Genomic DNA, 25,665 nt, shown 5'->3' with positions numbered 1-25,665 from the left:
AGTTAGCCAAATTTTGTTAACAGCATTTGTTTTGGATTAATACTAAACATAATTTCTTTTTTATTAAGCTCTTCAAATCAATCCAAGAGTCATTGAATTTATTCAAACAATCCAACATTCTTTTTGTTTAGACTTAGTAAAACTTTATTTATATGGTGGCATTTGATTTTGTAGATCCTTAACATTATGTAGATTTTGGAGGCTTATTAAAGAAGCCCAGGGTTGACTTTGTTCCTGTGTTTTTTTCAAAATACTGAACTAATAAAAAATATTTTTACCTCCTTCTGCTTTCTCTACAACTCTTTAAGAATTAATTTTCTTCATTAAAACCCAATTAGAAAGGGCAGCTAGGTGGCATAGTGGATAAAGCACCGGCCCTGGAGTCAGGAGTACCTGGGTTCAAATCTGGTCTCAGACACTTAAAAATTAACTAGCTTGTGTGGCCTTGGGCAAGCCACTTAACCCCATTTGCCTTGCAAAAACCTAAAAAAAAAAATTAGAGAATACATAGCTCATTGGAAAAATTTGGTAATATTGAAAACATTAATTTGATTCACATGTTGAAGGCTGTGAACATTTTAACTCTCAGATTACAAAGGACCCAAATACTATAAATGTAGAGAAGTCACTAAAATGGTCTAGATATGTCTTTACAAAATGTTGAAATTGATCTTATAGACCTCTAAAAATAGAATAGAATTGAACTTTGAACTCAGAGGAGATGTTCCCCACATACATACTCCCTTTAGTATCAAAAATAACTTAAATAATCACATGGAAGTTTGACATTGTAATGCAACAGAACATACATATATATGTATGGTTTATAAAGTAAATGTTATTCCTGGGTAAAGCCAGGACATTTTGGGGACTTAATCCTATAAACCCAAATTCTAGACACAATAAGAATAGTAACAGCAACAACTTCTTCACCTGAGCCAATGCTGTACAATATGTAACTAATGGAAATGAAAACATGCTTATTCTTCATTGTTTTGTTTCTTGACTTTTGGTAGTTAATAATTGACCATCATTAACCATTTTTTTAATATTCCCTATATCATTTCATTATCTAGTCATAATATAGCCTGAATATGATATGATGAAACTTGTTTATGAAATTAGGAAACCAATTCATATCCTATGAACCATTGACTATAAACTCTTTGCAAAATTGGAGAGGCTTTCTAAAACATTGTCTTGTTGATTAAAACTTTTGATTTTTGTAATTTTCATTTTTACTTCTTAATTGAGCTTCTTATCTCTCCAGGTATGTTTGTCTATTGATCATGCCCAGAAAATTTTAATTATGGGTGAAGCTCTTGACTTGGGGACCTGCAAAGCAAAGAAAAAGAATGGAGAACCTTGTTCACAGATTGTCAATCTGGTTGGTTTATTATTTAATAGAGATAAGATGGATTGTGTTAATAGGGAAGGAAAATGTGACTGCCTTAGCGATGATGGTCTTGTATCTATTTCAGAGTTATCTTTTCTTAATTATAAGTAGGAAGGATTCAAGTGAGAGAACTGAGTTTTGTCTGTTACAAATGGTTTTTGAGTGTCAATGTAAAAACTGGTGATTTTGTTTCATTACAGAATTTTTTACTGTATTTGTAAGGAATTTAAGGGATATCTTTAAACATAATAGATTTACCCATCCATAGTCATAAGGAACAGGAAAAGCAGAAAAGCTGCTAGTAATTTGAAAAGCCAAATTCGTTTAATGGTCCTCCCTATTGAGTAGTCCTAGAGCATAAGGAACATAAGTTACTGGTTTCAAGTTTTTCTACCCCTTTTATTTTCTTAACCCATTCTTTGATTGATGAACTAATGTACAGCAAGATGCCTAAAAGTTCAATAGTTGGATGAAGGACATCAAGGGCCTGTAAACCTAAAAGTTTAGTTTTAAAATAATCAAGTCATCTAGTGCGATTGTGTCTTCAGTATTTATCCAAGAGAATAATGCTTTCTTCCTCTTTGGTTCTCACACCCATGGGATAATCTTTGTCTAAAATTTGGCATGAATGACCATTAGGTCATTGCCAAGAGGTTAAGTGTTTTTGTCTAGGATCACACAACCCAAAAATGTCAGTGGGGGATCTTGAATGTAGACTTTTCTGGCTTCTCTGCATTATCCCACAATGCCTGTTATGACAGTGAAGGGAGACAGTGTTGATGAAAGTGCTTTATCAACTATAAAACTATATGAAATTTAAGTGGTATTATTATTAATTGTCATCTCATGGCCCTGTAGACTACAGGAGTTACAGTCCCTTTTATGATATTTATTTCTTCTTGCAGAATGACTGTGAGTACTGTCAGTTCCATATCCAGTCTCAGTATAAGAAACTCAGTGCCAAACGAGCAGATTTGCAGTCTTCCTTCTCCGGAGGTCGAGTGCCAAAAAAATTTGCCCGTAAAGGCTCCAGCTTGAAAGAAAGACTATGTCGTGATGGCTTTTACTATGGAGGAGTCTCTTCTGAGTCATATGCAGCCTCAGTGTAAGACATCTCAGGTTCTCTGCTAATTGTTATTGTGTTAGATTTCTCTTAATTATGAATGTATCCTTTGTCTTCTTATAAGAATATGATATTGCATATTTCTAATATATTTGGAACCATTTTGAGAAGTTGTCAGATAGAGGAGGAGAATTGCCAAACCTTCAAGTCAGCAAAATCTTGACACTCATCTAATTCAAACTTGTACCTGACTTATTTGCTCTTCAGTGTTCCCACTCTAATACTTTTTTAGAAGACCTCAGGTATAATGTACATGGTTCTGTACTAAGCCTTGGGGATATGAAGAGAAAATAAAGTAACCATACTCATGGAGTTTACAGGTCAATGATGGAATGCAGCTTATGCCTGGATAAATAAGCATAATGTATATACACAATTTTAGGAGAAAAAGTGAGCATTAATAGTTGGAACTTTCAAAACAGGCCATGTGTAAGTCAGTGGTGCATCTACCAGGTAGATGAAGCAGAGTAAGCCTGGAACCCTTATGCACAACTGTAGAAGGAGGTAGAAGATAAATGGTTCTGCAGAGGGAACAGCCAACAGACTGATCACTGGAACAAAGAGTATGTGAAGGGGAATAAAATTAAATCACACTCAAAAGTTAGGTGAAGGCTTCATTGTGGAGCTCATTAAATATCACAGACACAAAGGATCGAGTCACTGGAGATTTCAGAATCTGAGTAAGGTCACAACTCCATCACATTTTTGTTTAAGGGATGTCATTTTGGCAATTACATGGAGAATGGATTAAATAAGATAAATATTCTCTTTTTTAAAAGGACTAAGGAGTTAGCAATAGTCTGAAAAATGTCATTGAAATATTTTAAAAGCACACAGCAGACACTTAACAGGACAGTTTTGAAAATTATATTGAATTTGTTATATTTTTATGCATTGTTTTTCTATGCATATGGAACTGCCTACTTTTTTAATGTCAAGGATCAAAATAAAACAATATTTTTAAATTTTTTATTTATTTAAGACAATGGGCTTAAGATTGACTTGCTCAAGGTCACACAGCTAGGCAATTATTAAGTGTCTGAGGTCAAATTTGAACTCAGGTCCTCCTGACTCCAGGGCCAGTACTCTATCCACTGTACCACCTAGCTGCCCCCAAAATAATATTTTTTGAAAGGAATAAAAAGTAAAGAATGAGACATTGGAAGCATGCAGCAAGTGAACTGGAAGACTATTATATTAGCTTAGTTGAGAGTCAACGAGTTCTATAGAAACAATAACCCTTAGCCTAGCTTTTTTTTAACTTTTTGAAGTGCTATTCTCAAGTTTTTTTCTTTTTGTCTAGATTAAGGGTCATTGTTTTTGCATTTTCTGAGCACTCTTTTTGTGGCAGACTCCTTTATCTGGCTGGGTGTAGTAGAAGGAATGGTGGATTTGGTGACAAACTCTAGATTCAAATTTTAATTTTGTCACTGGCCTTCCTTGAACAAATAACTTAGCCTCTCTAGCCTCAGTTTTCTCATTTGTAATATATAGAGGTTGGATAGAGTATTTGAGGACCAGCTAAAAAAAATTATGATCTTGTGATCCCCAGATGATCTTCCTCTCTTGACTACAAGTAGATTCCCTAAAAATTAGGGTACCTGAGGCAAATTTTGTTGGTGGCAGAGGAATGGAGTGATGTATCATACCTTTATCTATGGTCAGTCATTCCAAAAGAGAGGAACAGAATCTAGCCCCATTCTTTTTTTTTTATTTTTTAGGTTTTTGCAAGGCAATGGGGTTAAGTGACTTGCCCAAGGCCATACAGCTAGGTAATTTTGTAGTATCTGAGGCCAGATTTGAACTCAGGTCCTTCTGACTCTATGGCTGGTACTCTATCCACTTTGCCACCTAGCCACCACTAACCCCATTCTAAGAATGAATCAAAACCTCAACGTAGATAGGATATAGTGGTAGGAAAAGTTTGGGGGAGGTGGTGCCCCATACTGCAAAATCTAGCAAAAGACCACAAGGAAATAAGAACAGTGGACCAGAGTCCATTGTATCCATTTTGTGCATCTTGACTACACATAATTTGCATATTATCTCCTCCCTTTGAATGTAAGCTACTTGAAGGTAGGGTCTTTCTTGGTATCCTTGGTATTCTTGGTTGCCTTTTTTGGTATCCCTGGTGCTTAGTATAGTGCCCGGATCAACATTTATTAAACTAAACAATTGTTGGGGATGGTGATAGTTTAGTAGCATTTAGATCTCACCATTAGAGTCAGTTGACAAACTACTGCATTACTTTATTGTTTAAGTAAATTAACTAACAAGACATTAAAGTAGAAATCCTTTGGTTTTTTTACATGCAGTGAACCTTGGAGAATTGTGTATGTAAAGACTTTGAATTTACAAGATGTCTATTGTACATTAGGAGATGGGCATTTTTACTAGGAGCAATACAACTTTATTCTTTATTTCCAAATGATCATGCTTTCCTACCTTGCGAAAGTTTTTTTCAATCTAAGTCAAATCTTTAGTTGTTATTTTTCAGATCATATCTAGAACTTGATGGCCCTCAAAGGTCATCTAGTACAACTGCCTCATTTTACAGAGGAGGAAACTGGGCCTCTAGTAAAGCTAAATGACTTGCTCAATGTTTCAGTCTTTTTGTTTTTGTTTTTATAAAGCAATCAGGGTTAAGTGACTTGCCCAATGTCTCACAACTTGTGAGGTCTGAGACCAGATTTGAGCTCAGGTCAGTGTTTCAGTCTTTTTTTAGGTTTTTGCAAGGCAAATGGGGTTAAGTGTGCCCAAGGCCACACAGCTAGGTAATCACTAAGTGTCTGAGGCCAAATTTGAACTTAGGTACTCCTGACTCCAGGGCCAGTGCTCTATCCACTGTGCCACCTAGCCGCCCCCAAGTGTTTCAGTCTTAAAGGAATTCAAGATGCTGAGACTTTGGAACAGCTTTGTGCCCTAGAAAAATACCCTTTTTTTTTTTTTTTGAGCTTAGGTTTGAATCTTGCTCTTTCTACCTATGGTTTGTGACTGTGCAAGTCCTTTAACCTCTCTGGAATTTATATTCACCAGCTATAAAAGAAAGGTGTTGGAGAAAACATTTCCTATTGCTTCTCCTTCCTACTTTCTACTTATAATCCTTTGATTATAATGAAGTTCTCTTAAGTAGTTATGAAGAAAATATGGGAAGAATTAGAACTTTTTAACCACATGATTTAGAGGATCCTTAACCACACTTCACTGACTTTGTTTTGGGTTACTTTTGTCATTCCAGTGCATCCACTACTGCTCCTAAGAAGACTATTCAGACCACTCTGACCAACTTGGTTTTAAGAGGCACAGATGCAATTGTCCAAGAAACACGACAGAAATTGGGTACTTTTCCCCCCTTTCTAAAATGACATTCTTTTCTAGTTTGAATCCATTTAATAATAGGAGATAGTAGTAGTTCCTAAACCCTCACTCAAGTTGCAGGAACACATACTGTCTATGCAAACAGTACAGTTCAGAGTTACTAAACTTTTTTAGTCTCTCTCCAACTTTCTTGTGGTCTCCATAATATTGGACACGTGATCATGCCCACATATTATCTTAAATATAATCCGTTATCTCTATATGGTGCTCCTTGTCTTTCTAGTAAAAACATCAGCAGTACCTGGCAGAGGAGGGACTTAATAAATCTAAACAAATAACAAGTGCTAATGAATGAGTGGGCTCATGCAGAGAATGACTTCTTATCTATCTAGCCCAAATGAAGGTTGCCTGCCCTCCTGCTCAGATGGCATGAACCTCAATGTCTTTCTCTCAGTGTTCTTCTTTCTGTATTCAGGCCTGAATTATGCCAAGGTAAAAGGAAAAATAATAAACTTCTGGTTTCAAATCATCTTCAAGTTCTGAACTTTATCAGGAATTTTTTTCTTGTATCCTGCAGGTCTCCCACAGAAGAATCTTTCATGTTCTGAAGAATTTAAACAGTTAATGGATTTGCCTACAGTTGGAGCAAGAAACCTAAAAAAACATTTGGCTAAATCCAGATCATCAGGTGCCTTAATCAATAAGTCTTATTAAATTAATTAAATGCCTCTTCTCTGCCAGGCATTGTACTAGATCAGAGCTGTCCAACCTTACTTTTAAAAGTTCTTTATTGAAACAATAGATAATATATATTTTGATTTGATTGTAGTGAGAGCTCTATGGTAACTCAACTTCATAACTAAAGCATTTAGTAAACCCACAGGCAGCTGCATAAAATCACCCTGTGGACTAGGCCACATTTTGAACAGCCCTGTGTTAAATGATAGCAGTTTAAGTGCATAGAATAAAATGATTCATCCTTATAATGAATTTATATTCTGATAGGGAAAATAATAAGCATGGGTAAAAATGTATACCACATCAATATAAAGTGAAGAAATGCAAATTCATACAAAGTAATCAGGTAGATCAGGGAAGGAAGGCTAATATTAGTAGTTTATGTTGAAGATCGTGCCTAAGTTATATCTTTAAGGTAGGAAAAACTCAAGTAGAGGGAAGGAGGAAATGTCTGCCAGATGCATGATGCAAAGGCACCAAGATGTAAGATGGTGTATTGAAAGTGAAGAATGGAGTAGTCAGTTTTCCAGGATTTCTGTATAAGTGGAAAAGTAATTAATATCTACAGAAACTGGAAAAATAGGAGAGGGCCAAGTTGTGAAGAGCCTCAAGGCAGGGTCCTGCCCTCTCTATCTAAACTTTTAGGGAAAATGCTAGGGCCAGCTGAGTAGGGGAGTTTCCTGGTCAGATTTGCACTTAAAGAAAATTACTTTGACAATAATATGTGGGCCACACTAGAGTGGTGGCTCTTTGAGGCAATGAGACCAATTAGGAAGCTGCTGCAATAAAACTATGGGGCTTAAGATGGTAGCTGTGAGAGAAGAGAAGGGATCAGATGCAAGAGATACTGAAGGGAGAAACAGCAAAATTGGGAGACTGACTGAATATGAGCATGAGAGAAATTGAGGAAGCCAGTATAATAATACTGGTATTAGAAACCTGAGTTACTGGAAAGATGGTGGTGCCTTCAGGAGAAGCAGAGAATTCTGGAAGAGAAGAAGGCTTAGGGGAAAGATTCTGATTTCCATTTTGGACAAGTTGAGTTTAATGTAGGTGGTGCTGTGGAAAGAGCAGTAGGCTTAGAGTCAGGAAGACCTGAGTTCAAATGTAGTCTCAGATACTTTACAGCTGGTGACCTTGGGCAAGTCACTTCACTTCTACTTGCTTCAGTTTCCTTAATTGTGGAATGGGAGAAATAATAAATAATAGCCTCCCGCCCCCTGTAGGGAGGAGCATAGGTGGTAGTGTTTGTAGAGCAATTAGCACAGAGGCTGGAACAAACCAGCTCCTCTGTATGTGCCTTCATCATCATCATAATCATCATAACTCAGGGACATCCAGATTGAAATGTCCAGTAAGCAACTGATGATTCAGGCCTGAAGCTCAGGAGTTAGATGGAAAATGGACTGCAATCTGGTAGAAATGGAAGCAAAGAGAAGAGCCAGAGGGGAGAGATGTGTTGAAGGTCCATCAACTTTTCCTTTGGTGTGTTCGAAGACAGGTCCTGGGAATGGACCTTAATTAAAGGTTTCTTTTTAGGAGTTCTGGGAAACGTTTGTCCTCCTATCCAATCCATCCCAGCATCAGCTTTACTGAAGCAACAGAAACAACAGATGTTGGAAATAAGGAAAAAGAGAACAGAAGAAATACAGAAACGGTAATAACAGTTACTGTTCTACGTTCAGTTAATATGTTTTAATTCTTAGGCTGGCTTAGGAGGTTTAGCTGTTTGAGATCTAATTGTAGATTTGTTGCTTTTTATACCTTTAGTTATCAGAGTCTTAACTATTCCTGTGCCCTGATATGATACATTAGTTATTAATTCAACAAAGAAACTTCATCTTGTAGATGAAAATTTAAGGGAAAAGAAAATCAAAGTTGAAGCTATTAGTTCTTTTCTCCGGAAGACCTCCTCTTTCTTCTTATATGTTTACTCTTCCTGCTAAACAGAGAGAGAGGAGGGAGTTGTAATATAGAGAAGGTATTCAGCACACCCATAGTAGTAGGGCTGGAACTGAAATCCCTATCTTTTGACTTCTAAGTCTAATCCATAGGCCACTCATCTGGTTATATCATAAGGATACCTATAGGCCATATCTAGACTTTGTTTTCAGATACGTTATCTATGTTATATTTGTATTATTTTGTAAGTATTTCCCAATTACATTTTATTTTGGTTACAGGTGCACTAGGGAATATTAATGGACACAGGTAATTGAGACCAATATTATATTTAATACTAACTTATATCATTCTAGGTCCCAATCTATTATTACTATGATCTTGAAAAATAAAAAATTCCAAATTGTGTAAAATATATGCAGCTTAATTCCATTAAAAAATAAATTTCTTAATTAGATTCAGAATTTAAACACCTTAGAATAAAAGTTGGAGATAATGGTGCTTTCTGTGTATTTATTTAAATTATTAGCCACTCCACAGAAGAAAATGCTTTGACAGCTTATTTTTTTACCAGGCATTGATATTACTCTAATTCTTCCCACTCTTCATTATTAATATGTATTTTGGTTTTACATAACCTTGCATGTGCTTATTTTGTTCTTGCATATTTCTTTTAAAGATTTCTTGAAAGTACAGCTGGAGTCAAAAGACCAGCTTCACCTTGCTCTTCAGAGAAGTCCCCTTTGCAGTCTCCAAGGCTAGGGGCAGAATTTCCTAAGGTGAAAAGAACCCTTAGTCCACATACTCCAAAGCTTGGAAGAGGATTCTCGGAAGGAGATGATATTCTCTTCTTTGATGACTCTCCCCAGCCAGGACCAAAGCTTAGTGCTTTAGCAGAAACTAAGAAGGTAATTGCTGCCCATTCCCACAAAACTTGAGTTTGTATTGCAAGAGTTGCTTGTGTCCCTTACTATGGCTCTGATTAAATTATCTATTGATGGTGATTAGAAGTGAAGAAACTTGGAAGAAGAGTTGTTCTTTCTCTAGCACCTTCTACACAAAATGTATTTCCCTCCATTATCTAATTTGATCCTTCTAATGAATGATCCTATGAAAGCTAATACTAATATCATGATCCCTGTTTACAGATCAGAAACTGAGACTTTGAGAGTTAGATGATTTATCTAAGAATGTTAAAATGAAGCAAGTTCTTGTAGTTGAAGATGTATTTGCTTAACTTGATCAACATTCTAAAAGACTTAAATTTCATCCTAAATTACTAAGTTTAATATAAATTCAGAAAAGTCAGTTTTTAAGAAAATTGGTCATCCTTCTTACTTGCTATTTTATAATCAAATTGGAGGATTAATAACATGCAAATAGTTATATGCTACAGTGTCACGGGACTGCAGAAAAGGAGGTATTTTTTGTTATATTGGAGGAAAGATCAAACAGGAATCTTGGTGGATGGTGTAATAATAGATGGCCTTGTGAAGAAAGAACATTTTAATCCTTATAGGATGTTTGGGCTGGAAAGGAGAGAAGAGAACTGACAAGTAGATAGTTAAATGTTAAGATGATTAAGGAAGTAAAAAAGAGAGCATCTGCCTTACACAAGTCAGCTGGCCCAAATGAACTTTGAAAGGCAATCCACATAGCTGATATGAATAGTTTATTTGTTCTTTTTTAAGACAGTATTTTGACCCTGAGATTATTTTTACTTTAATCTACATGAAGGCAGCCCTATTCTTACAGATTTGCTTTCCCTCGACTACAACCCTTGCCCCCCCTCATTTGCCAACTCTTTTCCTAGTTTTGGAATTTTACCTAACTTACTGATTCAGTTTTCTTCCTCAAGTTACCTAATTCTTGCCCTTTTACTCTTTTTTTCTTTTCCCTTTCATTTAAATACTTTATTCCAAATATGCTCTTTCCTCCCCACTAAGTTCTTTTGTGTGAATGTTTTACTAAAAAAAGCTTTTTCTTACCTTATTTTTATCAGTAATCCTTTTCTGTCCATTTTAAGTATTTATTATCATTGTCTTGCTAACTTCTTTCTTTAATCTCTTTCTTTTTGTCATGGAATTTAAGTTCTAAAGTACCCAACCTTGAGTTCTTTTAACCAATGTCTGTATTAATGCTATTGTGAATCATACTCATCTCCCCTTTTTCTGTCTGGCCTCACTCAAAAAAACTCCAAAAAAACACAAAAGAAGAATTATGTATCAGAGATAGAATAATTAAAGCTGCCTCCACAAAACTCAAAAGCATTAATTCCTGCAGGAAATAGTGAGAAGTATGCATATGCTAGCACACCACAGACTTCTTGGGTTGCTTTTTGACTAGTGTTTGATCATGGCTGCTGTCCCCACACCCAGCTCTGATGTTCTGCCTGAGGTAACCAAATGAGAGCCTCCCCCGTTGCCACCTCTCACTTTGAGTGGGTTACTCAAAACAGGACAATCCAACAAATCCAGATGTAACTTTGGGACTTCATTGAGGACTACGGCTCAGTTTCTTAAACAGAAATCTGGATGGGGCACTATGTATTGTGTACTCCCTGCTATCTTCTGTGCTGCTACAAAATTGATTTTCCTAAAGCACTCATCTGACCATCTGAGAATCTGTAGTGATTCCTTTCCACTCACTCAAAAAGGAAACTTGCTTGCCATTTAAAGACCTTCACAGGCTGACTCTAAGTTGTCTTTTCAGTCTGATTACATAGTATTATGTAAGAATGCATTCTATTTTCCAACCATTTTGTCCTATTTTTAAGTTCCCCATACCAGTCTCATCTCTCCATGCTTTTGGTTTTTTAAGTAAATTTTTATTGATATCTTTTGTCTCAGGCATGTGTGTGTGTGTGTATTTGTGTAATATATAAAACACAATTTGTCTCAAACATAGTGATGTCATTTTGGTCTTCTTCAATAACAAAGGTCAAGAACCAATCAACCATTGATATCTTTTATTTTTACATCACTTACATTTACCAATAAATTGCTCCCTCTCCATGTCTTTGTGCAAGGCTATTCCCCCCCCAATCTAGGAATATTCTCCCTCTTCACCTTTGCTTTTTCAAACTGCTAATTCCCTTCAAGATGTAAAATAGCTTCCTTCTAGTTTTAATATTTTATATTTCTAAGTAACCACTGGGCTATATCTAAGTAGGAATAAGTGTGAAGTTGCATAATTCACTTTTAAAAAATCAGTTTCAGGGATGGCTAGGTGGCACAGTGGATAGAGCACCAGCCCTGGAGTCAGGAGTCTCTGAGTTCAAATCCGGCCTCAGATACTTAATAATTACCTGACTGTGTGGCCTTGGGCAAGCCACTTAACCCCCATTGCCTTGCAAAATTCTAAAAGCAAACAAACAAACAAACAAAAAAATCAATTTCACAAGTAGAAGGTGGGATGACTTGATTAAACAGTAGATTATCTGAAAGATATAGGGGCTTTAACAGTCTGCAAGTTTAGTATGACACAACAGTATGACTTGGCAGTCAGGAAAGCCAGTACTATCTGAGGTGCAGAAAGAACCTAAGGGAGGCATACTTTTGTTTTGGTCAGATCACAACTGGCATAGTGAAAATGGAGTAATTCTTCCTTACTAATGGTCTAAAAGAAATGGTTGGATACTTGTCAGTATATTGTAGAATATATTCTTGCCTAGTTACAAGTTGGAACATATGGGATCATTTTCTGGTATTTTGGGGTTCATTAGGTGCTCTGCATTCCAACCAAAGTTAGACTGGAGAAGTGGGTGTTGATTAGTTCTCTCATCAGTCTCAATTTTTGAGGAAATAGTTGCTTAGTCCTTGAGTTTAATCTTTGTTGCTCTCTACTAAGGTCAAAACATGTTCTGTTTACTTAGGAAAACTTCATATTACAGGTTGTTAGCAAATCAGAAAAACAATTAAGGAGGAGTGAATTGTGGAGGGAAAACATTTTTTTCCACTTATTCTCAAAAGGATGAGTAGATAGAAAAAGGGCAAGAATTATAAAGGAGTAATAAAGCTCTCTAAAACTAAAAACCTTAATTCACAGATTTTTATTTTTTCTGTATTCTGTTTTTAGGAGAACTATACAATCACAGGAAAATAAACTCAAAATAGGAACTTATATAAGTAAATAAGAATTTCAGAGTTGAGAAAGTCAATATCCATTCAGCCCAATGTCCTGTACCTCCAAAGTTTTTAACCTGAAATCTGTGAATTGTTTTCTTTTTTCTTTTTTGACAACTGTGTTCACATACAGTTGGTTTCCCTAGTAATTCTATATATTTCATTTAATGCATTTAAGAAACATTCCATAGGCTTCATTAGACAGCTGAAGAGGTCCATGGCAGAAAGAAGATTTAAGATTCCTTATTCTCAGCCTGTATCTAGTTTCTGTGACATTCAGAATACCCTGAGATGCCACATGAAGCATTCTTCTTGCTTCGAACATCCTTAAGATATGTGAGAAAATGAATACAAACATCTACAATGATTTTTTTAAGTGTTCTCTATTTAACAGAATTGATTGATCAAGGAATTATCTTCTCCCAGAAGTTTGCCAACATTAACTCCTTATTAAAAGGACTGTTTCAGTTAGAAAGATATAATCTGCTTATTGATGGGATTTTTGGTTTGTTTTATTTCATTTTTTGTTTGTCTTGGTTTTTATGCCAGCTCTACTTTTTCTAGTTAACAGCTATTGCCAAATTGAGAGCCAAAGGTCAGGTCCTTACAAAAGCAGATCCAAACTCTATTAAACGGAAACAGTGTGATCATCAGAGCGTCTTGGAGATAACAGAACGTGTGGAGAAAAGCACTTCATCATCACCAGGTAGAGTATATAGAAACAGCTTAGAGGGTGAAGAAAAGTGGGCCAAAGACTATATATACTTTTCTAAAATAGAATGGTTCTGAAATTTTCCTTGATCAGCAGTGACCTCTTGTTTACTCTGGTTATGCAATAGAACTAATCCAAAGTTCTTCCTAAATGGAAGTATTCCATTAAAATTTTTTCCTCTAAGAAGTCCTGAATCAAATTTCTATCATTGTACTGATGCTTTTTTTTATGCCTAAATTTACATAAACTACCAGCAGAACACATATATTTTAAATATCAATCCAAAGGCCTCTCAGAGAGATTGATGTGGCTGCATTTTTCTGCCAGAATTCTAAACTAAACAAACCTCATAGAAGAATGTCAACTTTTTACTACTATAAATCAGACTTCAGGACAATTATCTGGGGCAAGAAAGATTTCACAGGTTCATAGAATTAGAGCTGTAAAAACTTTCAGGGACCATCTAGCCCAACTCCCTTACTTTGCACTAGAAATGAAGAACAGAGAAGTTCGCTCAGTAAATTGCCCAAGATCATGGGCATAAAGTAAAAGAGTAAGAAAAGGATTAAGATTTGAATTCAGATCCCTCTGGCTCTCAAGTCTGTGCTTTTTCCAAGGGACCACAGGTGTTTCCTGCTATGTAAAAATAACATTCTGGGGGTGGCTAGGTGGTGTAGTGGATAAAGCACCGGCCTTGGAGTCAGGAGTACCTGGGTTCAAATCCAGTCTCAGACACTTAATAATTACCTAGCTGTGTGGCCTTGGACAAGCCACTTAACCCAATTGCCTTGCAAAAAAAAAAAAAACCTTAAAAAAAATAACATTCTGTCACCAGCTTGGTACCTTCACTCAGACTGTTTTTCTTCACTGAATTTCCTCACCTTTGTCATTTCTCCATCTGTCAGAATCCCTGCTCTAGGGCCATAGGTCTTCCCTGATTCCCCCTAACTTCTGGTACGTCCTTCTAAAAATATCTTGTGTTTTTAATCTACTGGATAATGTGTAAAGTCCTTTGTCTTTCTATCTGCCTAGCACCTTGTTGACTTTTAATAAATGCTTATTTTTACATTTTAATTGTTATTTTGTAATACTTTAATGTTTCAGTAGCTTAAGACCAATGGTCTTATAATTTATGACTTATTAATTTACCTTATATAGTCCTTAAAGATTTTTAAGGCACTTTCTTCACTCTGACAACTTTATGAAGTAGGGAAAAATTATTTTAGATGGAGAAATGAAATTTTAGGGAAGCAAAATAATTTTGGGAAGGTAAGTCAGGATCAGAACCCAGGTTCTGAATGATTCTGATTGCTATAGTCTTATTTCCCTGTCCATTGTTTTCCAGGTCAGATTTACCCTTAATAATAAAATGGTTTTAGTATAATTGCATAATTGTTCACATAGAATTCAAAGGTTTAGAGTGCTTTCCCCCCAAATGCCCTAGGAGGTAAAGAGTATAAGTATTATTGTTCCTATTTTACAAATGAGGAGAATGATGTTCCAAGTAGTTAGTGACTCACCAGGGAATGTATTAGGCAATGGGAGAAGGAGGAGATTTCAGAGAAGTGAGGTATGGCAGGATGATTAAAAAGAAGACTGTGAAGAAACTGACTTCGAAGAAACTGACTCTAAAAGATCACTGCAAAACACACCACTGTAAAGTGATATTTTCATCTCTGCTACAGCCAAAGATGACCTAGAACCTGCTCAAAAGAAACGTCGAGAGCAACTGGCCTACCTGGAGTCTGAGGAGTTCCAGAAAATTCTCAAAGCCAGATCCAAGCACACTGATGTGGTGAAGGAGGTAATAGCCTGACCCTAAATGTGACCATATTGACTTAGCCAGATTAAAGTGCCAGAGCCCCAGACTGACTGACAGGAAATTGTGGGATATAGGTCTTTAAAGCACTTAGTACTCTGCTCCTTGATTATTATCTACCTAGTGTGCAATTTAAATGACTGTGATATAAAAAATTATTTACCAAGGTAACCCATTAGACAAGAATAAGGGGGAACCCCTTTCTTCAATGACAGTGGCAACCCAGTATAAAGAAGGGACTAAGGAAAAACAGCTTTTAGGCTTAATTAACACTTACTCAACATAACACTGCTATGTCATGTTACATGTACTTACATGTCCATATAAGATATTTTTCTAACAATCAACAAATTCCCTGGATTATATACTGGGTGACAGGATACAAAAAGATCTTGACACTGCTCAATCACTGGGCTGAATTTAATAGAATGAAATAATGAAATGGGAGTTTGGTATGCTACAAGATCAATAAGAAACCATGGTATGATTGAGCAGCCAAAAGGATTGATGTGATCTTGAGGTGCATTAAGAGAGATAAAGTTTTGAAGAATAAGGAGGAGATGGCTCTACAGCCATACTCTGCCCTGGTCAGACCATATGTGGACCATTGTGTTCCTCTCTGGGTACCAACTAAGACACCAATTGTCAGAGGAGAACAACCCAGTTTGTTGAGGGACCTCAAATCACATCATAAGAGGATCAGTTGAAGAAACTGGGAGTATTTATCCTGGAGAAAGAAGACTTTGGAGGGATTTAACAGCTATTTTCTTCTCCTGAAGCATCATGCTATGGAGGCCCTACATACTCTCAGGGGTAGTGCTGCTCCTTTGCCCTGGGTTCACCTCAGTGTCACCCCTAATCAGTTCCCAACTCCTGTTATAGACTCTCCCCATGGAAGTGTTCTTCAATAGGACTTCCCTTCCACTAGTGAGTTGACAAGTTTCACTGCTTCATACCCTCCATTTGCCTTCTCACTCCTCTATTCTTCCTACAAAACTTGTCTTGTATTGACTGGATTAGGAATATATCATCATTCTCTCTTATTCTCTCCCCATCTATGCCTCCTCCCCTCAAAAAATTGAATCATCAGAGATGTAGGCCATATTGTTTCAGCTTTCTCTTTCAAAGAGATTGTCCAGTGTCATCTTGATGTTTAGAATATTTTCAGAATACCTGTTGTACATTCTCATTTGTTCTTTTGTCAGATGCTTGACCCTCTTTTAACTATGCTCTCCTAGGCTGAAGCAGACTTACAAGAACGCTATTTTGAACCACTGGTGAAAAAAGAACAGATGGAAGAAAAAATGAAAAATATTAGGGAAGTGAAATGCCGAGTAGTAACATGTAAAACGGTGAGTGAAGAAAGACAGTCTCTTGGTGGCTCAATTTGGTGACTGCATAAGATATTAGACAGTCCCTGAAATGTGGAATCTCAACAGAATTCTTTTGGGTATGACTGGTTTCATTGGTTTTAAAAGCAAAACACTTATGAAAGGCTAAGAATTCTGTTTTTCAGCCACCCTGAGTAAGTTGTTTTTTTTTATTGCATAATTTACAACAAAGGTTAGAAAAAATTCTTCCCTTGTTCTGGCTACAATTTTGGAAGAAATAAAGTTGATCATTTCATTTCACCTTAGATGAACTCCTGCTGTTATACAGAGGTAGAGCATTCCAGGACATTTGGCATTTTTTAAATCCAAAATTAGTTCATTTAATATTAATGATTCCTAAAGACTACTCTTCTGAGAAAAATTTGTCACCTTATACCCAATACTTTTAGTACCTTTTTTTAAAAAACTATTTCTTTGTGATTGTACTCTTTGTGGTTGAAGCTGAATGACTTGATAAGTATTCAAAGGATAGAAACAAGTATGCAAAAAAATTATAAACTATTAATAACTGAAACTATGTTCCAAATGACTAGAGTAAAAAAAAATCAAAAAGTTAAATGATTGAGGTTTCACCTGAACATTGACACAAATGACTCAGGACTGTAGGGAGATAGACTTATTTGACACATCGTTTTGGAATCATGAAGTAGCTTAGCCATTCTGCATAGCACAAGAAAGTTAACAAAACCAAATAGCAAAGCCACATTATTTATGCTAGCAAACAAATGGAAATATAGCAAGTACCCATTTACTGGGGAATGGCTGAAAAAAATAACTACTTGTCCTGTTAATGTAATGAAATAATATACATAAAAATTTGTAAACAAGGGAAGATTTATATGAATTGATACAGTTCAAAATGAGCAGAACCAAGACAACACTGGACCCAGAGCTCATAGCAATGTAAATGAAAAGATCACTAAAAGAAAATCCCCTAATTGAAAAATCACTGGTGCTCTTGGAGAACAAATAATGGAGCATAACTACTCTTAACAGGGCAGAGATAGACATTTGATAGGAAAGAATATAAAAGTTTAGCAACTTACCTCATAGTACCAATTCTTCATCTTTGATATGTGAATGCTATATCTCCTCTTTTATATCATTTATCCTTAGAAAACTCTTGTGAGGATGCTATGAGTGTCTGAGGCCACATTTGAATTCAGATCCTATTAGCTTCAGGCCTAGGGCTCTATTTGTTATACTACCTAGTTGCCCCTTATTTTTGGTAATGGCCATCATCTGTTTGTCTCCATGGAACAGAAGAAATTGGATCAGACAATCTCTCAGGGATTAGTTGTAATTTAAAAGGCTATTTATTTTTCCAGTCACATGCAGTGGTACTTTTTTTAAACATTCACACATTTACAAATTTATGGGTTCCACATTTTTCTACACTCTCCCTCCCCTCTGCCCCTCTTCTCCATGTCAAGTGAGCATACTGGTAAAAGTTGTACATGTATATTTGTGTTTAATACATTACCATATTACTTGTGGAAGAGGAATGGTGTGAAGGAGGAATTAGAACTAAGGTGGGGAGGCTAGGTGATGCAGTGGATAGAGCACCAGCCCTGGAGTCAGGAGTACTTGAGTTCAAATTCTGCCTCAGACACTTAATAATTACCTAGCTGTGTGACCTTAGGCAAGCCACTTAACCCCACTGCCTTGCAAAAAAAAAAAAATCCTAAAAAAAATTAGAACTAAGGGGAAAGAAAAAAGCTATGAGAAAGAAAGGAAAAACATAAGAAGATTGTTTGCTCTGCATTCAGAGTTCATAGCTTTTTCTCTGGATGTGGATGGTCTCTCAGGTTATCCTTGATCTCTGACCTGTGAGAGGAGCTGTGTCCATCATGGGTGATCCTCTCACAGTGTTGTTAATGGGTACCATTTTCTCTTGGTGCTGCTCACTTCACTCAGCTTCAACTCATCTAGTTAATATCCTATAGTGATTTCAAAAAAAAATTTCTGGGAATTTTAGTGGACTGACTACAAGTTCATTAGTAAGATGGCCAGTTCTCAGAGATCATATCATTCAACTTGAACCTGAACAAAATATCTTCTCTTAAGTGAACAGTTGTCTTCTAAGAGAGCAAATTGATAACAAGCTGTAACATACATCGGGCCTCTACATTTGGTACCAGGTACAACAAATTTCAGGATTCTTTTATGTGATAGTGGTGAGAATAATTTCATTAGTATATGTAAAGTGATTTGCAACCCATAAAGCAGTCTCTAGATAGAGATAGATATGTAACTTTGTATACTACTGTTATACTATATGTACTGTATACATATATAAAATCATATTATTTGTATATTTTGTTTTAATTTATTCATTTATTTATATGGGATTTTGTATATATTGGAGCATATAACTATTGGTATTCTATATGTGTGTAACTATTATTACTGTTTTAAAGTCCTGGGTTTTTAATAATGCCATGTTGATTTGTTGTAGTGCAACTATACCCATTTCAAGCCCTTGGAGACCTGTGTCATTGAGAACCATGACTACCACTGGCATGATGGTGTGAAGCGGTTTTTCAAATGCCCCTGTGGAAATAGAACCATATCTCTAGACAGGCTACCTCAGAAGCACTGCAGGTATGTATGGGGTTTGCCTGGACCCTTTTTTTATATCCTAACACCATTATGGTTCTAATTCCTATTTCTTTCATAATGTTACATGATGATGGTGATGATGTTTATCCTTCATTCTCAAAAAAAATCATGACATCAGGGAGGTGATGCTGCCTCTGTGATGAATTGGAGATTTGAATTGAATTTGAGTGAGGGGGTATGGTGCTAATCATCAGCCTCATGTCCTCCTCTGGAGCCACCTGGGTCCAATGGCCAGATATGAATCAGATATGAATAATGTTACATGATATAGTCATAGCCATTGAGTGAAGAATAGATTTTTACATGTCTATTATCTTACAGTGGCTTTCTTGGGGGGACAAGGAAGGATACCAATTTTTAAACTGGAGCTTCTGCGAGTTCTTGAAATTAGAGTTGGAGGAGTAGACAGTGATACAGGAAAAACTTGGTGGAGGAAAGAATATTTTAGAGCACTTTTGGAATTAGCTTTTAGATAAATAAATTAAGATAAAGATTTTATATTGCTGCCTAAACCTTCACTCCCCCAAAATGATTTCTGAAAACTGTTTTGGGTGGTTTTTTAATGTAAAACTATAATATCAGCTAATAATAATTTCTCTTTACTGAAAAAACAGTGCCTGATATGCTCAAACATGAATACCTGGATATGTTTGCTCCAGGGGACACTGTCATTTTCAGAAGAAAATGGAAAATGTGGACCTTGGATCATAGGCTTAGAGCTGGAAATGAACCTCAGAATATGTCTAGTCCAGCCCACTCATTTTACAGATTTGCAGTTGAGGTCCAGGAACTTAATTGACTAGCTTATCATTATCATGCAGATAATGGGTATGGGACCAAAGATTTAAACGCATGTCCCCTGACTCCAGAGACAGTGCTACTTCTGCTCCCGCCTTTGGGCTTATTTGGCTGTCGACTTTGACCTTAAGGTTGATGAAGCATGCTTCTGGCCTTGACTCAGTCTCATAGGAGTAGATACTGGCCTTAAAAGATGAAAAATGGTGCTTAATATCCTGCCTGCTTCAAAGATTAGAAATAGAGACTAACTCTAAAACTGAAGGAAATTCGGAATCTGACTTCTTGGCCTTTGTGACTGATAGTTTCAGTCAAATTGTCAAACAAGAATTTATTATGTGCTTATTGGGTTCTAAGCACTGGGTTGTGAACTGGGGTTCCAAAGAAAAGCCAGACATTCCCTACCTCCTGGGACCCCTTCTTTTTTTTTCCTTAGGTTTTTGCAAGGCAATGGGATTAAATGACTTACCCAAGGTCACACAGCTAGGTAATTAGTAAGTGTCTGAGGTTAGATTTGAACACAGGTCCTCTTGACTCCAGGGCTGGTGCTCTATTCACTGTGCCACCTAGCTGCCCCTATTGGGCCCCCCTTCTAATGAGGGAGACTAAATGCAAACAATGATGTCCCATCAAGATACTCAGATTAATTAGAATCTTAGGGAGGGTGCTAGCATTAATGACTCAAGCCTTACATTGTAAAATACAAACATAAGGTCTGGGAAAGAAATCATCGTTTTGTTATTTTGTTCTTCCTATTTCCCTGTCCTTCATCTTGGGCAATGTCATGGGCTTTCTGCTGGAGAGAACTCATATAAGAATAGACTCAGGAATCTGCCTGTGTTTATTGCTCTGGGTTATAGAGCGGAGAGATAGACTTGGTCCTTGCCCCCCCCCCCCCATAAACAGGAAATAGAGGGGGAAAAAGCATCTCATTCTGTAGACTTAAAAGGCAGCTTTATCTTTTCCCTTTTTGCCTTTTATTAAAGTCTGTAGCCTACCCAGGGACATAGTATTTGTCAGTATGATCCTCCTAAAACTGAACTTCAGCCCAATATCAACCCACCAAAAAACCAAGTAGTTGTTAGGGTCTTGCCATGAATATAATTATGATTTGAGAATCTGCCCATAGAGCATATGACTCCTAAAAAGTTGAAGGCTATTCCACAGATCTGTTTGAATTTGTAGAGTGACCTTCAACTTGGATTTCATAATAACTGACTCTAAGGGCATATGGTGTGTCCTTCTTTTGGAAAGATGTCTCAGAATTTATTATCAAATAAATGATTAGTGAATATCTAGGAAATAAAGGGAATGGTCATAAAGTACTGTTGTGGCTTCATGCAGAAAGGCCAGGCCAGCCCAACCCAACCTTATTTCTTGCCTTTTTTGACAAGATTACTAAATTGGTAGAGTAAAAGAAATTCTGTATGTATAGTTTTACCTACATGTTAACCAAATGTTATCAAGAGATGGTGGAATAGAGGTTGGATTAGTGGTGTCAAACCCAAATTGAAACAGAAGCCACTGAATTGTATGTTAGGATCCCTGTACACATATTGACTTAGAAATTTACTTGTTAACATTTTCTATATTCTACTGTACATTTATTTTGTTAAATCTGATTTTGGCTATCCTCAGGAGTAGAGTAGACTGTAAAGTATGGGCACATGTTTGACACCTCTGGACTAGTGCCATTAGGTGGATTTGGAACTGGCTGAGCAACTAGTTTCCAGCAGAGTGCCCCAGGGTTCCTTCCTTGGCTCTGTACTGGACTTAGGCACAGGTGGCATAGTTAATAAATCTGCCAGTGGCACAAAGTTGGAAGAGTTAGCTAACAGACAAGATGATAGAATTAGAAATCCAGGAAGATCCTGACAAGGAAGTTGAATAGAATATGAAATTTCATAGGCATAAATATCTGAAGTCTTATCCTTGGTGTCATCATAGCTAAATATAAGATAGGGGAAATATGATTAGAAAGCAGATTGTCTGAAAAAGTTATGTAATATTTTAGTAGGCTGCAAAATTAATTAATATTAGTGTGATAGTAGCCAAGAAAGCTAATGTGATCTTGGACTTAGGCAAAAGGTAAGAAGGTGACCTCCTACTGTTTTCTTTACAGTCGCACATCTGAGGAAGTATGTTCAGTTCTGGGTGCTACATTGAAGGAAGGTACTATATGGATAAACTGAAGAGAGTCTAAAAGAGGTTCATCTATGATGAAGGGCCTCAAGTCCATATTTATTTCATAAGGATAGACTGAAGGAACTGTAGGTGTTTAGCCAGAAATAGAAAAGACTCAAAGGAAAACAGTTACTGTCTTTACATAGTATTTGAGGAACTCTCTTGAAGAGAACATAAAGAGTTGCTGGGCCCAAAAGGACAGGACTAGGAACAGTGATGGAAGATAAGGGAAAACTTTCTTATATTCAGAGTTTTCCAAATGTGGAATAGGGCTGCCATAGAAAGTAGTGGGTGACCTTTCCTTGAAGTCTCTAAACAAGGGTTGGCATGTTGCAGAGTGAATTCTTGTTTAGGTATGACCTCTTCACCTACCAGAGTCCCTTTAAAATCCTTAAATTCTATGACTGTTAACATTTTAAGAATGTAGGCATAGATCATAATTATTAATTTAGACTTCTCTTTTATTTCAGTAATTGTGGCCTCTTCAAATGGGAAAGGGATGGAATGCTAAAAGTAAGTAATATACAAGTCACTTGGCTCAGTGACTTCACTTTGTTTTAGTAACTGATATAAAAAAAGTCAAGAAGTCTCTGATGAGGAACTTTTTTCATTTTTCCAGGAGAAATCTGGACCAAAAATTGGTGGAGAGACCCTATTACCAAGAGGAGAAGAACATGCCAGATTTTTAAATAGCCTTAAATAGCTCTGCCTTTAGTAGTTAACATACCTCCTACCTCACTTCTTGTGTCTCCAGAAAAACAACCTATTGGTACAATTGCCCATAAATGGATACTTTTAAAAAAGAAAGCTAAGCCAAAAAGAAACACCCACTTGCTTGCTTTCACTGGACTGGGCTGAGTACTGATACTGACATTTTAAATAAGAGATTAGGACAGGTATTTCCTGTTTTTTTCCCCAGGAGCTGATGCTTAAATTACTGGGTTCAGAAAAGGTGCACTTTTCCAACTGGCACGTGTAGTTTAAGCTGAACTATCTGTCTTCTCTCAGAAGAAAAGATTTTACATATCAGGATAAGACGGTCGTAACATTTAAAGTGAAAGATAGGTGGTTAGTTTCTCTTCCCGGGGTCACTGTTTTGCTCTGCGACCTTGATCAAGTCTTTGAAACTTCTCTATTTCTCATTCTATGCACAATAGCCCTAAGAATACCAGCCTCCTTCCTTTTTGTGATTCTCAGTGAATAAATGAATGGAAAAACTTAAATGGTTAGTGTATGTATAAAAACCACAGAAGTGTTTTTGATTCAATGAACGGAGCACTTTATATTGCTCATAGAACCTTGCTACAGAAAGAAATTGTTCTTGATTTTCTTCAAAAAGAAAAAAAGTTAATGAAATTTAAGAATCTCCAAACCTGTCCGGTACAAATTGTGAAAAAATTGTTAAATAAACTAGAACTAATGGAAGAAAATAGCTCATTGCCTGTAGAAACTTGTTATATGGGATTAAAACAAGAGTGGGGGGTGGCTAGGTGGCTCAGTGGATAGAGCACCAGCCCTGGAGTCAGGAGTACCTGGGTTCAAATCCGGTCTCAGACACTTAATAATTACCTAGCTGTGTAGCCTTGGGCAAGCCACTTAACCCCATTTGCCTTGCAAAAACCTAACCCCCCACACACAAAAAAAGAGGGAACAATTGTATGTCCAGGGATGGGGTCCTTGAGCTATAAGATTATATGGAGAACAAATTCAGATCCTTCAAGTTTACCAAATCACTCTGATTTGTAGAGTGGGTGCTTCATTTATTATGAAGCTCAACAACTGCACTCTCTGGTGTGTCACATCTTCAAGATGAAAAAAGACTAATTTATCTCAGCTCACTGAGCCAGAATGTACTTGTAAATAGTGAAGCATTGGTAATGGTTTATTTTAAATGAATGTGCTATTCTAGTCACTGAATGAAAGCAACCGAGTCCTTGAAAGCATTTTGCAAGCTCTTCCTTAGGACCTGAACAAAAACAGGTTTGTTGAAGATTATCTTGGCCCTTAGGAACACTGTTACTTCACAGAAAATCTGATTTTTTTTTCCAGCAAAATAATTGACCAGATGGCCTGGAGAGCACTTGAATGGTTACCTGACTGGTAGAAAGGCATGTAGTGAACTAGTCTTTGATCTTAGTGGATAATTGACAACTTTAGTTATTGACCAAGGCTGGTAGAATTGATTTCTGGATCCAGTGTTTATGTCTGTATATTCATACAGTTTACTTCTCACTACAAGAATGAACCACACCTCTCTTTAACCTTATCTTCTGCTGAGTGTATTACATATTTCCTATATTAACATAATAAACACATGTTCTTTTCTTAACCTTGGTCATTGGTAACTTGGATTTCCATAGTATTTAGATTGTCAGGTCAGATGTTCATCTTGGCTTTGTTAAACTTTCCAGATGGACTATTAAAGTGGAATCATAGAATTATGGATTTAGAGTTGGAAGGAATCCTTGAAGTCATTCTAGTACAAATAATTTTAATTTATAGTGGAGGGAAACAATCCTGGAAAAGCTAAAGTGACTTGGCCCCAGTGAAGTAGTTTTCAGAGTTAGGATTCAAGCATGGGTCCTCTGAATTCTCTGTAGCTGTTGAGTCAAAAAGGGGGAACTCGGTGGTAAAGAATGAGATAGATTTGAGTGTTATACTCATTCTGTCTGTCATCATTTGGGTGGTTTAAAGGGTATGTTTTAGGAAATATTTAAAGCTTTTTTTTTTTTTTTTTTTTTTTAGGTTTTTGCAAGGCAAATGGGGTTAAGTGGCTTGCCCAAGGCCACACAGCTAGGTAATTATTAAGTGTCTGAGACCTGATTTGAACTCAGGTACTCCTGACTCCAGGGTCAGTGCTTTATCCACTGCGCCACCTAGCTGCCCCATATTTAAAGCTTTTTTAAATGTTTCTGGAATTGATGTAATCACATTCCACACTTTAGATGGGAGGTAATGTGCACTGAACTGTAAATCAGAAACTGATTTTTAGCCTGAGCTTTTTCCCTGTCTATAAGTCCCAGGAAAGTCAATTCTCTTTTCCCACCAGCAAAATGAGAGAAAAACCCTTCTGGTTCTAAATGAAGATTGAGGGATGTGGATTGATGTCAGCTCAAATGAAAAAAAAAAAAACAACCAGAATATTTAGGTGACCACAAACAAATAAGCCAATTGTGTGACATAACTATATTAACAGAAGTACAGGCTCCAGATGAAGTAGTATCTTGTACCATGCATTCTGGGTCCCTGATAGTCAGGATAAGAATCTGGAGTCTACATCAAGAAGTTGGAGCAACAACACAGAAGAGACTGGAGATTGCCATGACTGTTCTCAAAGGGCTGAATAGCTTTCATGTGAAGGGCATTTTGCTTTTGTATCTCCAAAGACAGGACCAGGGCAATAAATGAAAATTTCAGATGCAAAATTAATTATGAAATGATTTTTTTTAATAGAGGTAACTTAGGGAACCTAAGTGGCACAGTGGATAGCATACTGGCCCTAGAGTCAGGAATACCTGAGTTCAAATCTGGCCTCAGACAC

The 25,665-nt window shown here is 36.6% G+C and overlaps 1 protein-coding gene across 1 annotated transcript in view; it reads left to right on the top strand.

Moving 5' to 3' along the window:
• Positions 1–24,856, top strand: part of MCM10 (minichromosome maintenance 10 replication initiation factor) — a 42,131-nt gene extending 17,275 nt beyond the window's left edge. The window contains exons 9-20 of the mRNA XM_074194107.1: positions 1,271–1,387; positions 2,302–2,501; positions 5,758–5,858; positions 6,415–6,525; positions 8,115–8,232; positions 9,157–9,385; positions 13,166–13,307; positions 14,999–15,117; positions 16,371–16,484; positions 18,982–19,127; positions 22,595–22,637; positions 22,744–24,856. Coding sequence (XP_074050208.1) covers positions 1,271–1,387; positions 2,302–2,501; positions 5,758–5,858; positions 6,415–6,525; positions 8,115–8,232; positions 9,157–9,385; positions 13,166–13,307; positions 14,999–15,117; positions 16,371–16,484; positions 18,982–19,127; positions 22,595–22,637; positions 22,744–22,827 — 1,524 coding nt within the window. The 3' untranslated portion in view covers positions 22,828–24,856. The remainder of the gene's footprint in view (positions 1–1,270; positions 1,388–2,301; positions 2,502–5,757; positions 5,859–6,414; positions 6,526–8,114; positions 8,233–9,156; positions 9,386–13,165; positions 13,308–14,998; positions 15,118–16,370; positions 16,485–18,981; positions 19,128–22,594; positions 22,638–22,743) is intronic.
• The last annotated feature ends 809 nt before the right edge of the window (positions 24,857–25,665 follow it).

This window comes from Macrotis lagotis, chromosome 7 (genome assembly GCF_037893015.1).
Source record: "Macrotis lagotis isolate mMagLag1 chromosome 7, bilby.v1.9.chrom.fasta, whole genome shotgun sequence".
Taxonomy (NCBI): domain Eukaryota; kingdom Metazoa; phylum Chordata; class Mammalia; order Peramelemorphia; family Peramelidae; genus Macrotis; species Macrotis lagotis.
This window is presented reverse-complemented; position numbering and strand designations above follow the sequence as displayed.